The sequence below is a fragment of the Moschus berezovskii genome, chromosome 27 (genome assembly GCF_049115385.1).
Source record: "Moschus berezovskii isolate FMDL1 chromosome 27, NW_MosBer_1.0, whole genome shotgun sequence".
NCBI lineage: Eukaryota > Metazoa > Chordata > Mammalia > Artiodactyla > Moschidae > Moschus > Moschus berezovskii.
The window spans coordinates 3,208,946-3,224,041 of record NC_142486.1 but is presented as its reverse complement, the minus strand read 5'-3'; the positions used below and the strand labels follow the sequence as shown (position 1 = coordinate 3,224,041).

The 15,096-nt window shown below is 53.6% G+C and overlaps 1 protein-coding gene across 1 annotated transcript in view; it reads left to right on the top strand.

The window, feature by feature from the left end:
• The window catches only part of MMD2 (monocyte to macrophage differentiation associated 2), a 70,858-nt gene that overhangs the window by 48,054 nt on the left and 7,708 nt on the right, over window positions 1-15,096 (top strand). The window contains exons 2-4 of the mRNA XM_088833077.1: window positions 7,064-7,145; window positions 9,000-9,160; window positions 12,734-12,808. Coding sequence (XP_088689203.1) covers window positions 7,068-7,145; window positions 9,000-9,160; window positions 12,734-12,808 — 314 coding nt within the window. The 5' untranslated portion in view covers window positions 7,064-7,067. The remainder of the gene's footprint in view (window positions 1-7,063; window positions 7,146-8,999; window positions 9,161-12,733; window positions 12,809-15,096) is intronic.

Sequence of the window (15,096 nt, the reverse complement as noted above, 5' to 3'; positions counted from 1 at the left end):
CATTGCTAACTCATCACCTAGATTTGTTCTCAGAATTCTTTCAGCACAGCACTCCAGGCAGGCTCTTTTCCATTGATCAGAACTGGCGTGTGAGCTGAAGTCCACGTACTTCATCTGCTGGGTCCGGCATCCATTCTGTGGTCCTGGGGTCCAGGGCCATCCCTGCTGTGTGGCACCTGGCACTGTCCAGGTGGGACCCCTCACTCCCTGCCTGCCGGCCTCTTCCTCCAGCCCACTGCTCCTCAGCCTTGCCCCTGCACTGGAATCGCGTGGGAAGTTTAAAAAAAAAATCCCCCTGCCCCGCCACGTTGATTCTGTTTTGTCAGGGACTTTGGGACTTTTCAGATCTCCCTGGTAATTGTTAAGGGCAGCAATGCTAGCCCTGGCCCCTTCCTCCAGCCTGCTAGGCGAGGGATGATGTCGCTGTTGTCCTGGGTGGTGTCAGATTCTGGGGAGGGGAGTGGTGATGGCCCAGCAGAGACCCAGCTCATGTCACCTCCATGCTGGTGTGTTAAAAGAGGGTCTTCGTCCATACAAAGCTTCTTCTTTCCTTACTTAGACACATTAGAGCGCCTCTTCCTGAGCTGATGGAGGAGGCAGAGAGGGGTCAGCGTGTATGCGTGCCTCCTGTGCGTGGGGCACTTCACACACTGTCTCGCTACCCTCCTGTAGCCCAGGTCTTGAGGTTGGACCGTCCCAGGCTGAAATCCTGGCTCCATCCTCTCCTAGTTGTCTTGCATCAGTTCAGTTCAGTTCAGTTCAGTCGCTCAGTCGTGTCTGATTCTTTGCGACCCCATGGACTTCAGCACGCCAGGCTTTCCTGTCCATCACCAACTCCTGGAGCTTGCTCAAACTCATATCCATTGAATCGGTGATGCCATCCAACCATCTCAGCCTCTGTCGTCCCCTTCTCCTCCCGCCTTCGATCTTTCCCAGCATCAGGGTCTTTTCCAGTGAGTCAGTTATCCGCATCAGGTGGCCAGAGTATTGCATCAGAAAGGTGATTTAATTTTCCGGACCTCAGTTTTCTCAGCTGTAACTGGGTTCAGTAATACCATGGAGGATTTACAGTCACAGAATCTTTAGCGTCAGTCATGTGTCAATGTGTGCTGAGCGATGTGCACAGATTAACCCATTCCATCACTTTAGCATCCCTTGGGGTGGGTGCTGATAACATCCCCATCGCTCAGATGAGAAAATGAGGCCCAGAAGGCTTGAGTAACTTGTCCACAGACATGCGGGCTGATAAGGGATGGGGCTGGGGTTGAAGGATTAGGGACTGGGAGGGTTTTGAAGTTCATGGAAGTAAAAGGCAAGAAGGGACTTTTTAAAGAAATATATTTACATATTTGCTGTGGCGGGTCTCACTTGCATGAGACCTTGTGTGAGATCTTTCATCGTGGGGCACAGATTCTCTCTTTGGGGCTCTCGGGCTCAGTTGCTCTGGAGAATGTGGGACGAACCCACAACCCCCGCCTTGAAAGGCGAAGTCTTCCCTGCATCCCATGCATTGCAAGGTGGGTTCTTAACCACTGGACCACCAGGGACGTCCCCTGAGGAGGGACTTTTAAAGGTAATTCCGGTGTGAACCAGCAAGAAAAGAGGAGAGTGGTAGAGAAAGCCTCCATCTTCTGGGAGGATTCATGACAGTCGTGACTAGGATGTTGGCAGAAATTCGGACCCTCACTTTTCTCATCTGAGCAATGGGGATGTTATCAGCACCCTCCCCACTCCCGGGGGGCTCTAAGGGCCGTGTGGCGTGGTCTCAGGTGGGGTGAGACGCATGTCACTGGATAACGGGCAGAAGGTCCTCACTGTAAAGCTGCTGAGATCGTTGCCCGAGTTGTTCGTGTGTTCTGGGTAAGGCGGGGCTTGTGTGTGGTGTCCTTGGACGTCGAGCAGAGGCAGTCCCCGAGCCTAGTGCTGATGGGGTGGCCCGTCCTCCCGGCCGCTTATAGTGAGATTCGGGAGGGGGGAATGAACTGAAAGAGGAATTGTGGTGCCAGAAGCGCCCGGGCCGTAACTGTTTGGAGGACTCCCCGCCTGTCCATACTGGAGTTAAACAGTGGGCACGAGTTCAGAAGGGAACACCGCGGATGTGGCCCGCGGACCATTCGTGAGGAGGTTAGTGTCGATGGGGACCGTGGGCCCATCTGCCTCTGCCCCTGGCTTCGGTCCTCCGAGCCGGGGCGAAGGCGTGGAGGAGGGCCGCACGCGGGCGCCGTTGCTTGGGAAGAGGGAAGAGCCACGGGCAGAGGCGGTTCAGAGATCTCGGGGCGGGACTGGCTGCTCCTGTTTCCAAGGGTGGGGGCGTCTCAGGGGTGGGGTGACCTGCTGAGCTGTGGGGGTGATGCTGTCACCCAGGGCCCACGGAGGGCAGAGCGTGGGACCAAAGAAGACATTCTCTAGCTGAAGGTCTCAAGGAGCTTGCCTTGCTCCCCTTTGGGCTTGCTTGGGCCCCATCACCCGTTCCTCCTCCTTTTTTCCCAACTCTAACAGATCCCTTCCTTTTGTTTATTAGTCTTGGCTGTGCGGAGTCTTCATTGCTGCGCGAGGGCTTTCTCTATTTGCAGTGCTTGGGCTTCTCATTACGGGGGCTCCTCCTGGAGAATCCGGTGAACAGGGGGGCCTGGCGGGCTGCTGTCCGTGGGGTCGCACAGAGTCGGACACGACTGAAGTGACTTAGCATGCATGGAGAAGGAAATGGCAATCCACTCCAGTGTTCTTGCCTGGAGAATCCTAGGGACAGAGGAGCCTGGTGGGCTGCCATCTATGGGGTCGCACAGAGTCGGACATGACTGATGCGACTTAGCAGCAGCAGCTCTTGTTGCAGAGCTTGGAATCCCTTCCTTTTTGGTTTTTGTTTTTTAATGGGAATGTCTGCCCCGCGCCTGTCCCGCCATTGCATTTGGTTTCCCAGACTCACAGCTGGAGAGGAATTTTGCCTCGGAATGAACTGTACTTCCGTGTCTTGTCCATGTTTGCTTTAGATGTTTCGCTTGACTCGGCTTGCTTGCTCTCTCAGTCATGTCTTTTTGCGCCCCGTGGACTGTAGCCCGCCAGGCTCCTCTGTCCGTGGGATTCTCCAGGCAAGAGTACTGGAGCAGGTTGCATTTCTTCCTCCAGGGGATCTTCATGATGCAGGGGACTGATGCAGGGACTGAACTCGCCTCTCCAGCATTGTAGGCAGATTCTTTACCACTGAGCCTTCGGGGAAGCCACCAGATGACGTTTCGATGAGACTTTGAATTTTGGGCTTTAGAAGTAATGCTGGGTTGAGTTGAGACTTTTAGGGTTGTAGGGATGGAACGAATGTATTTTACATTCAAGAAGAACGTACATTTGAGGGGCCTGTGGTGGTATGCTATGGACACGTGAGGAAGTTGTGTGGCCACCCAGAGACGTTAAGATGTTTCCCCGACCACGCAGGGACTTTCCACCCAGCTGTGTGTCTGGCTCCAAAGCCCTGCCCCCACCAGCTCAGGGTGGGAGTCGACCTTCTGTCCTGGTCTCCTGGCAGCTCAGCTTGGGAGCCCTCCACAAAGAGGTACCCTCTCTACTCCCATGAAATGCTGCGGCCACGTGGTCATCTAAGAAGCCGGGCTGGCCACAGAACGCGGATTCTATTCTCCAGAAAGGAGGCAGAAGGCCCATTTCCCTCCTTTATTTGAACCAGGAGCAACTTGCTAGAAATGCTGACTCTGAAATTTCCCACAGTGTTGAAGGCTGCCAGCTCTGTTCCAGAACATTCTAAATTTTCTCTCTTCATTTCAGCTGTTAAAAATGACTCCCTCGTCCCCGTACTGGGGAAACAGATAGACAAGCCATGGCACGTCCGTACGATGGACTGGTTCTCAGCAATAAAAAGGAAGGAACCACTGACCCAGGCAACAGCATGGATGAAGCTAACCTGCTTTAAGCTGAGTGAAGAAAGCCAAACTCAAAAGACCGTGCCAGGGGAAAAGAAAAAAAGAGGCTGGAAGGGTTGAGATGATGGCCAAGAATAGTAGTGTTAGGAGGGTCCATTTTCTTTTCATAGGAAACAAGTTTGTCTTAGATACAGTGTAAGCAGAAAAGAAGTAAATCCCTGTTTGGCATTCCAAGCACAGTTTCTTTTCATCTAAGAATACACTTAACTTTATGCAATCAATTCTTTTTAGACAGTAAAAAAAAATGTCTGCAGGGCTTCTGTATGATCCCGTGTGTATGAGGTTCTGGAAATAGGAAAGCTGTGAGGGGTCAGAGAGCAGAGCAGCGGCTACAGGACTGCAGGAGGGGACGGGGCAGCCGGAGGCAGGAGGGCGTTCGGGGGGTGGGTGATGGACCTTTTATTTCTCTTGATTTCTCTCTGTCTTCATTTACCTAAACTTATACAGAGACGCGCTGCAGAAAGGGGAAATCTTACTGAATGTAAATGGAGAGGAGAATTAAAAACATAAACAGTGAATGCATTGTCCTCTTCAAAATGCCTGCCGAGAAGTTTATGAAGGAAGAAAAAGGATGCCACAAGGAGTTAAAGAAAACGTTCTCGATTCTTGCAGGCTGTGGGAACTCTGTTTCTTGGGTCTTTGCCCCTGGCCCCTCTGCACTCTCCCGACCACATTCAATAGCTGTAGCCCTGGGTGAAAGACAAGGAAAGTTTTGTGGAGTCCAGAAATAAATAAATCAACTGCCCCATCCTGGTTGCCCTGGCAACCGTGACATCACCCTCAGACCAAGTGGCTGGCACCGCAGGGCGGGGGGGTCTTGGTGTTTGTTAAAGGGGCAGGGGAGAGGGCGTGTGTCCCTGGGTCAGTGTCTCTGGTAAGGGATGAACACTTAGTGGCTTAGTTGTTACTTTATTTTTTTTTTTTGCCACGTCGTGCTACATACGTGATCTCAGTTCCCCGAGCAGGCATCGAACCTGTGCCCCCTGCAGTGGAGGCACGGAGTCTTAACCAGGGGACCGTCAGGGAAGTGCCCACACTTAGTGGCTGAAATCAGTGGAAATTGGCCCCGGTTTGGTCCCCTCTGGAGGCTTGCGGGCGCCTCTGCCCTGGGCCTCCCTCCCAGCGCCTGCCGGCTGCCGGCACGCTAGGCGTGAAGCTGCCCCGGGCCTGCCTTCCCTCTGTGTCTCTCCTCTGCGTCCAAGGACGCCAGTCATGTTGGACGAGGGGCTCACCCCCCTTCAGTGTGACCTCGTCCCAGCTGATTACATCTGCAGCTCTTTACAAATAAGTCAGGTTCCGAGGTCCTAGGGGGTCAGGACTTCAGCACAGGAATTTTGGGAGGACACAGTTCAGCTGTTACAGCGCTATTTTTTGTGGTTTTATTTGCTTTCGTGGCGTCGATGCAGCATACAAATGCTGAGTGGGCCACGCCCAGCACGCATTGGGAGGGCAGAGCCTTCACTGCTGGACCACAGGGGAGCCTCCCACACCTAGCATGGACACAGCATCCAGCGGTGCTTTATAGGTGCTCTGTGCTCTGTACTGCATTGAGCCCTTTGTTCTGAACCATACCCTCATTTCTCATGTTTGTGGGTCTTTCCAGTAGTAATCGGGTTCCTGGGGTGGGGGGTTGGTTTTGGTGTTTAAGTGGAGTTTAACCCCACCTGGTGGACGATTCTTGGCAGCGTCCAAGGTGAACGGCCCACTTGCCCGAGTGAGCCGGGGAGGTCCTGCCCGCCGCCTGAGAGCCTGGTGTTGGCATCTCTCACCCCAGCCCGCACCCCGCTGCCAGCCTGACCTGGAGATGCCTATGGGGAGCCCTGTCGGTCAGGTGCAGCGTCCCGCCCCACCTGGGTGATGTCGCTTCCTGACTCTGCCCTGGAGCGTCCTCTCCGGAAAGCAGGGGTCATGATGGCTCGGTGGGCCGGTGGAGCTCCTGTGAGGAGCAGGCCAGAGACTGGGGCGGACAGAGGCGGGGGTGGGGCTTGGAAGAGTCTCTAAAGACACCAGAACATCAGGAATATTTCTCATTGGTACTTCTGGGAGACCTGGGTTTGATCCCTGGGTTGGGAAGATCCCCCAGAGGAGAGAAAGGCCACCCACTCCAGTATTCTTTCCTGGAGAATTCCATGGACTGTATAGTCCACGCGGTCGCAAAGAGTCGAACATGACTGAGCGACTTTCACTTTCACTTTTCCTGGTGGTGCGATGATTAGGACTCTGCACAGTCACTGCAGGGGCCACGGGTTTGATCCCTGGTTGGGGACGGAAGATCCCGCATGTGGCCAAAATAGTTTTCTAAAAAGGAATGTTTACTGTCAAGATAAAGTCACCTGGCCGTTCCACCTGTGGATCAATGCCCAGCAGAAATGAGTGCATATGTTCCCTACCATGAATGCTCACAGCAGAGTTACCATAACAGCCTCAAACTGGAGCGTCCACCTCCAATAGATGGGATAAATGAATTGTGGTTTGCTCACCTGGCAAAATACTCTATTGCAATGAAAGCAACCAATTACTGCATCTGACAAAAGTCACGCTGAGTGCAAGGAGCCAGACCCAGAGGGTGTGTGCTGTGTGAAAATCAAGAACTGGCAAGACTAATCTACAGTGACAGTGTGTGTGGGTCAGGGGGTGGGTTCCTTGAGGGGTGGTGCTCCGGGGAAGGGGCGTGAAGCCACCTTTCTAGGGCGTGGGAAAGGAAACTGCACCCTGGGGAGCTATATACCGTGTGTCTGTGACGCATAAAGAAAATTAAAAATAGGAATTGAAAGAGCATGCTACACCCCAAGATTTATTTATTTATTAATATTTTAGCCATACTTCACGACTTGCAGGATCTTAGTTCCCCGACCATGGATTGAACCTGGGCCCTCAGCAGTGAGAGCATAGTGTCCTACTCACTGGACTGTCGGGGAATTTCCTGCAACCTGTTATTTAGCAAGTGTGACTTTGTGGATTCGGTTCAAAATGCTGGATCGTCCAAAAAAGGTGTAATAGAGGGAGTGAGGGGAGGGGAGGGAGGCGGAGGCGGGCCGTCCCCACCAGCAGGGCTGGGGGCCCCTGGGCTCTGTGGCCGGGGCTGCTGCCGGCTGCCTTGGCCCAGCTCCCAGGCATTGTGTGTCTCCCCCCAGGTTCATGAACCACAGGGTTCCTGCCCACAGGAGGTACCAGCCCACGGAATACGAGCATGCTGCCAACTGTGCCACCCACGCTGTGAGTCTGGGGGGCTGAGAGCCACAGGAGGGGCCGGGAGGCAGCCGTGGCCCTTGAAGTCAGTGTTCCCATCCCGCAGCGTTGACCCGAGGGGGCTTGCCCCTCAGGCCTTCTTCCGCAGCCCCGGAAGAGGCAGGGGGATCCTGAGGGAAGGTCAAGTGGATAAGTGGGACTGTGGCTCTGAGCGTGCCTCTCTTTGGCCTTAAGAACCTTCAGTGGCTCCCTAGTACCTGGTACAGCGTCCAGGCTCGGTAGAAGCTCCCAGAGACAGGTCTTAGCCTGAGTGTGGGCCCACCTCCCCGTGCCGTGATCTTGCCTCCAGGCGCCAGCATCCTGAATCCCACCCGCTGTTTCCAAACTAGAAGGCACAACCCAATGTCTTTGCACATGCTGTTCCTGGGGGCTGGAATACTTGCCATCTCCCCCACGAAATCCTGCTCTGGGCAGCGGTCCTTAAGCCTTTGGGCCCCTCTGAGGATCTTACGAAGATCCGGACCTACGTTGTCCAGCTTCGTAGCCACTGGCCTCCCGCAGCTGAAATACGGCACGTCTGAACTGAGGTGTGCTGTGAGTGTCGACTACACGGCAGCTTTTGAAGACTCAGCGTGAAAAAAAGAATGCAAGATATTCTTAGTTCTTTTTATATTAATGACGTGTTGAAAGGATACTTTGGATATATCGGACTAAGCAAAATATATTAATAAAGTCAGTTTCACCTATGTATTTTTTCAATTTTAAAATGTGGCTACTAGAAAATCTAAAAGTACCTGTGCTGGGACTTCCCTGGTGGCCCGGTGGCTAAGACTCTATGCTCCCAGCGCAGGGGGCCCCGGGTTCGATCCCTGGTCAGGGAACTAGATCCCACATGCCGCAGCTAAGAGTTTGCAACTAAAGATCCTGCACACTGCAATAAGGATGGACGATACCAGGTGCCGCGACTTAAGACTCGGCACAGCCAAGTAAATACATTAAAAAAATAATTAAACTTTGCTGTGCCACCTGCGTTGTATTAAGTAGTTCTGTCGGCTGGAGCTGCTGTAGAGTCTGTCTCCAAAATGAGGGCTCCTAACACACAGAATACCCAATCCAGTGTTCTTGCCTGGAGAATCCCAGGGACAGGGGAGCCTGGTGGACTTCCATCTATGGGGTCACACAGAGTCGGACACGACTGAAGTGACTTAGCAGCAGCAGCAGCAACACACAGAATTAGACAAACTCTTTTGGAGATCTTGTACCACCCCCCAACCCCACCCCCAGCCCCGCTGCCCGGTGCTTTGGAGAACTCTGAGACTTCTCAGAGGAACCAATGGATAAACCAGGATTTGAAGAGTGAGTTTTCCAGGTAGACGTCGTGGGGAGGGACGTCTTTGGGGAGAACCCTGTGGGCTACAGCGCGGCAGTGTGAAGCATCATGGTCCGCTTAGGGTGCTCGAGGCCGGGTGAGTGGTGGACATGAAGGATGGGGACAGTGGCCAGAGATGCGTCCTGAAGACGGGAGATCTTGGCTTCCTGTTTTACCGCTCCATTGTCTAGAGCTGTGCCATCAGTATGGTTGTGACCTCTGTCCTGGTGTAGCTGTTGGATTCAAAGTTGAAACCAGTTAAGATGAAGGAAAATGAAAACGGCAGGTCCTTAGTGGTACAAGCTGCATTTCTCGTGCTCGGTAGCTGTGTGGGCTTGGAGGCTCCCATCCTGGACAGTGCAGGTCTAGAAACTTCCCTCCACCACGGGAATCCTGTGGGGCAGTGCAGGTCTGGGGAAAACGCTTGGGGGTCGCTCGGGGGGCTCTGCACTTGCCTGGCCCCCGCTCCAGAGGCCGGCCTTGCAGCACCACCCTCCCTCCCTCGCTTCCAGCTCTGGATCATCCCCAGCATCCTCGGCAGCTCCAACCTCTACTTCCTGTCGGACGACGACTGGGAGGCCATCTCCGCCTGGATCTACGGCCTCGGGCTCTGCGGGCTCTTCGTGGTGTCCACCATGTTCCACACCATCTCCTGGAAGAAGAGCCACCTCAGGTACCTGCTGCCCAGCCCACGGGTGGGGGCATGTGCGCGGTGGGGCCACCAGGGCTGGGCCCCACGGCGGGCCGAGGGGGAGGCGAGATGCCGCGGGCTGTGCTTGGCTGAGCAGAGAGGGGCCCAGGATGGAAGGCCTTGTGAAACATTTGCTTCAGGCCGGTGGGGCTGAGTCCCCCCGGGCCACCCCCTCACCCTCAGAAGCCTCGTTTGCTCCCCTCTGAGCAGCGGGAAGAGCAAGCCCCTCACTCTCAGGGTTGTTATGAGGGACCCTTAACTGTCACAGTAACGGCCCGTTTCTGGGCACCCCTAGGTTCCGGACACTCTGCAGCTGTCACTTTGGATCTCTCTCAGAATTCTGCAGTGTAGGCATTAGCGGCCTGGATTTTAATTTTGATTTGTTTTGTGGTAAATATGCGTGGTGTAAAATTTACCATCCTGACCGTTTCCAAGTGTACCATCCAGTGGCATTAAGCACATTAACGCTGTTGTACAACCATCAGCACCATCCATCTGCTGAATATTTTCATCTTCCCAAGCCGAGGTCCTGTCTCCATTAAACGCTGACTCCCCATGTCCTCCCAGCCCCCGGCACCGCCCTTCTGCTCTCTGTCTCTATGAGCTGTCTGCTCTGTGCACGCATGTAAGTGGGATCCTATGCTACTTACCCTTTTGTGAGCGTAACGTTTGCAGAGTTTACCCTCGTCACAGCAGGTGTCAGAATCGCCTTCCTTCTCACTGTGTGGCTGGACCGTGCTTCGTTTATCCATTCAGCTGTTACTGACACTTGGGGTGCTTCTGCCCTTTGTCACCGGCTTCTTTGAGACATCCCAGGGCTCATCCCCGTTGCACTTTACAGAATCCCGGTTCCTGTGGATGATGACTCTGAATTTGGAAGGTGACGGGACATGCTTAAGGTCACATTGCTGGTTGTGTCCAAGCCAGAACTGATTCCAGGACTCCAGGGCCCCCACAGAGTAAGGGGACGCTCTGGTCCATTGCAGCAGCTGCAGTGATCACTGCTCCCCATGTCCAGTGCCCCGCCTGCCCCCCAGAAGCCCCGTGACTCTGCTGTATCCCACCAGTCCTGTCCGCATTCTTCCCGTGGGTCCCGGTGGACCCCACTGTGTGAGAGTCCTGTGGCTTCTGTAACGAATTCCCACACACGGAGCATCCTGAAACAACAGGAACTTAGCCGCTTACGGTCTAGGAGGCCAGAGTCTGAGATCAGCGAGTCAGTGGGGCCACGTCTGCAGGGGAGGACCCTGTATTTCCTGTTGCAGCTTCTGGCGGTTCCCGTGGCTCCCCAGCTCGCGGCAGTGTCACTCCACAGGCCTTCCTTCTGTGCATCTGCGTGCCCCAGTCCCCCTCTCCTTTTCCTTCTAAAGACACTGGTCCCTGGGTGTGGGGCCCACTTACCGGTGGTGTGACTGTGCTGCTCTTTAGTGTCATCTGGGATGTGGTGAATGAGATCATGGCCCCTGCCCCCCTAGCTGGGATTAAAGAGGTCATGCTTAAGAGCTTTGCGCGGTGCTCTGATTACAGAATGTGCCCTGTACATGTCAGCTGTTGTTACTCCGTGTATTTCTGGGAGACATGCAGTTAGCGCAGCGTCAGATACAAAACACTGGCCATTTAGAGGGCTGAGTGACCAGACTGAATCACAGTTTGTTTTTAGTTATCTACTGCCGAGTAACAGATTATCCTGAATCACGGAGACTTCAAATAATGATAAACTCCAATCCTCTCTAAGCTTCAGAGAGGCAGGTATTGGGGAGCTTCGCTGTGTGGTTCCGGTCCAAGGTTGCTGATGTGGTCAAGATGCTGCCAGGGCTTCCAGAGGCTGGAGAAGCCACTTCTGAGGCTGCTGCCTTGCAGGGCTGGCGTAACGGTGCTGGATCCTTGGGGGGTACTTGGTTCTTCCCACGTGGACCTCTCCACAGCCCCGTGGCTTGTTCCCCTCTGTAGTTAGTGATCCAAGAGAATAAGGCGGAGGTTGTCAGCCTCAGAAACCACACACCGGCACTTGTGCAACCTTGCATTGGGTCCACGCGTTTGCTGTACTCGTCGTGAGAAGGGCTGCACGAGGGTGTGAGGGCCAGGAGGCGGGGCTCCTTGGGGACCGCTTTGGAGGCTGCACCATCCTGGCCAGACGTATTAAGGGATGCAGTCTGCTCTTGAAGGTGAGGTCATAGTGGAAACAGGTGACGTTTATGAGCACTTCCTGTTTTGCGTGGTGCTAAGTCCTGACCCCCTTCATCCTCACCCCATGGTAGGATGCCAGTACCCCTCCCTGTTTCACAGATGAGGGAGCTGAGGCCGGGGAGGGCAAGTACTTGCTCAGGGTCATCGTTTCTTCATGGTCGGGTTGGGATCCGGACCCAGGCCTTCTGGCTCCGGAACTTGGACCTGAACTGGAATACCAGAAGCCAGAGGGTCTTCAGGGGCACCTAGGTTTGCTGGTTTAATGAAAAGAGACTGAAATAAAATTCATACCTGTTTAATTTTCCATGTTTTCTTCTGCTTTCTGTGCTTCTATTGAGTGTGTATTTCTTAGTTCATTTTTATTTTTTTTTAACTGAAGCGTAGTTGGTTTAAAATCTTGTGTTACTTTCAGGGGTATGGCAAAGTGATTCAGTTACACACACACACACACACACACACACATATACTTTTTCAGATTCTTTTCCCATATAGGTTGTTAAAAATATTGAGTATAGTTGAATTTTTTTCATTGCTCAATTGAAGTATAATTGATACATAAGTTACAGGTGTGCAATTAGTGATTCACAGCTGTTTAAAGATTATATTCCCTTTATAGTTCCTGCAAAACTATATTCCCCGTATTGTGTGATATGTCCTTGTAGCTTTTTTTTATTGTGTTTTATTTCTCAGTATTTGTTTATTTAGCCACATCTCAAGGCATGCGGGATCTTAGTTCCCTGACCAGGGATTGAACCCAGGCCACTGCAGTGAAAGCACCCAGTCCTACCCGCTGGTCCGCCGGGGAGCCCCCTTGTAGCTTGTGTTGAATGTGACGGTTCGTGTCTCTTCGTCGCCTGCCCCGTCTCGCCGCTCCCCTTCCCTCTCCCTGGTCCGCCGGGGAGCCCCCTTGTAGCTTGTGTTGAATGTAACGGTTCGTGTCTCTTCGTCGCCTGCCCTGTCTCGCCGCCGGTTTCTTCTCCACGTCTGTCAGTCTGTGTTTTGCAGACTGCGGTCCTCTCTGTCTGTCGTGGGTCTGTGTTTTTTTAAACTACTGAATTTTTTATCATTTGAAATCTTTCGAAAAGCCCAGAATGTGAAACAGAATGCACAGTTGCTTTTATTAAAGTAGAAGAGGAGGATGTCGGGGGAGGAGGGTCCTTCACGGGAGCCCCGAGGTGTCTCCATTCGGCCCCTGGGGTGACAGGGAGCCTGGCTGGTAAAGCACTGCCTTGGTCACTCGCAGATGGGGGGACACTGAGGCCCAAGGGGTCGTGGCTGGATGGAGGCTCATCAGCCCTGCGTCCAGGCCCCCACCCCAAAGCCTGTTTGTCCAGGTTGGGCCTCCATCACCCGCCTTCTCTGCTGCAGGACGGTAGAGCATTGTCTGCACATGTCGGACCGCATGGTCATCTATTTCTTCATAGCGGCCTCCTACGCGCCCTGGTGAGTGTCTCTGCGGGTCCCCGAGTGAGGTGGGGGCTGGGGCTGGCTTCCTCTCCTTCCCTTCTTCGAATCTCCCCGCATGTTTGGCTAGGTGATCTGTGACCTGAGCGCAAGAATGTAGGTAAAAGGACGCCTTCCACTCATTCGCCTTCCTAGAAGCGACGACTTAGCGCCAGTACCCTTCCAGGGTGATTTTGTGTAGAAAAGAGCAAATGTGTATGTATGTGTATCTGTATAGAAATGTATTTGCATATTTGCATATGCATATATGCAAATGTGCATGCACACACATATATATATTCACACTTACACTTTCCTACTTTAGTTTTTAAAAGTCTTTATTGATCCTGTTACAATGTTGCTTCTGTTTTACCTTTTGTGTTTTTGGCTGCGAGGCATGTGGGATCCTAGCTCCCTGACCCGAGATCCAACCGACACCCCCTGCGTTGGAAGGTGGTGTGTTAACCAGTGGAGCGCCAGGGACGTCCCTACACTTTCCTGTGTTCATGCTCAGTGGCTCAGTCGTGTCCGACTCTTTGAGACCCCATGGACTGCAGCCCGCCAGGCTCCTCTGTCCATGGGGATTCTCCAGGCAAAAGTGGGTTGCCATGCCCTCCTCCAGGGGATCTTCCCCACCCAGCGATCGAGCCCAGGTCTCCCACGTTGGAGGTGGATCCTTTACTGTCTGAGCCACCTTTCCTACTTGAGTATAAAAGGAAGGATACTGTACACACGCTGAAGTCAGCTTTCATTCTCTTAGTCATGCTCTGGGGGACTTCTTTTCATACTAGCACCTTGAAGATGTCCCCATTCCTTTTTTACAGCAGCATAGCACTCCCTGGCCGCCCCTATTTATGAGCATTTGTGATGTCAGGACTCCCCATCCCTTGCTGTGACACACAGGCCTGCAGTGAGAGTCCTTGCTGACGGATCATGCAACACATCGTGCCTGGTTTGGTTGGCTGGAAACAGGCGAAACTGCCAAGCCAACCTGTTTTGAGCTGCAGAAGCCCCAGGTTCTTAAGCCAAGCCTGATCTTTGTGGGGTGAACGCCAAACTTGGAGGCTCAGTAGCAGGAGTGGGCCTTCGTCCTTTGGCTCACTGTTGCCAAGGCACCTTGCACAGATTGTTCCAGTTTAAATTCCCCCAGCGGGGCCCTCCCTGGTGGTCTAGGTGGTGGAGAAACCACCTGCCAGTACAGGGGACGTGGGTTCAATCCTTGGAGCCCGGGAGCCACAACTACGGAAGCCGGCCCACCCTGAAGCCTGTGCATGCCGGCCTCCAGAGCGTGGGAGCCACGGAAAGGTTGGTCCCAGTCTTGCCCAGGGAATCCCAATCTTTGGCTATCGCAAATGGAGTGTTCTTTTCCGTTATGTCAACTAACAAGTGGGTTTAGCTTGTGCACACGAAGGCGACTTGCCTTCGGAGCACGTTTTGTTGAGACGTGCCTGGGGGTCCACACGGGAAATTCCCACATCCCGCGGCTGGCCCCTGGGGTGGAGAAGCCGTGCGTCCAGCTCCTCCCCAGTCCGCGGCTCCCGGGGGTGGTGTCCGCATCCCATGGCCGGCCGTCTCGGGGCAGCTGTGCCCGATGTCTTCTTTGACGTGATTGGAATGATCATTCTTTCGGGTCTCGCTTTCAGGCAGCATTGTGTGGTGAGGGTCACGGAGTCGCGGCCCAGTCTCCTTGCTGGACAGCGTTCTGGACGAATGAACCAGAGGCGTCCATCTCCTGTGACGGGCGTTTGCGGGCTTTCCAAGTTTGGGGTGATTATGGCTCCACGCTGGGCCCTCTGGTTGTTCTTGTGTGGGTGTCTCAGTGAACTGAGGAGTGGCTGGGGCTTGAAGCAGGATATTCACTTGGTTTTATTTTATTTTTCTGTGGACTGTTTTTAAAGTCTTCACTGAATTTGTTCCAATATTGCTTCTGTGTCACGTTTTGGTTTTTTGGCTGTGAGTCATTTGGTTTCTTACCTCCCCGATCAGGGATTGAATCTGCTCCCTGCCTACATCGGAAGGCAAAGTCTTAACCACTGGACCATTAGGGAAGTCCTTGGTTTTATCTTTTGGACCAAAGGATGATGGCTTGGGAGCGAGGAGGTGCACGGAGGCTGATGCAAGGAGCTGGGAGAGAGATGGTTGTGCCCTGGGCCCTGGCACTGGCTTTGGAGTTGAGAGGATGGATGGATGGATGCATGGAAAATGTATTTACAGGAAACTGAGAGGAAACTGTGACTGAAGGTGGGGAGGAATGCCAGGGTTTCTGGCTTCCCCCAGGAAATCGGCCC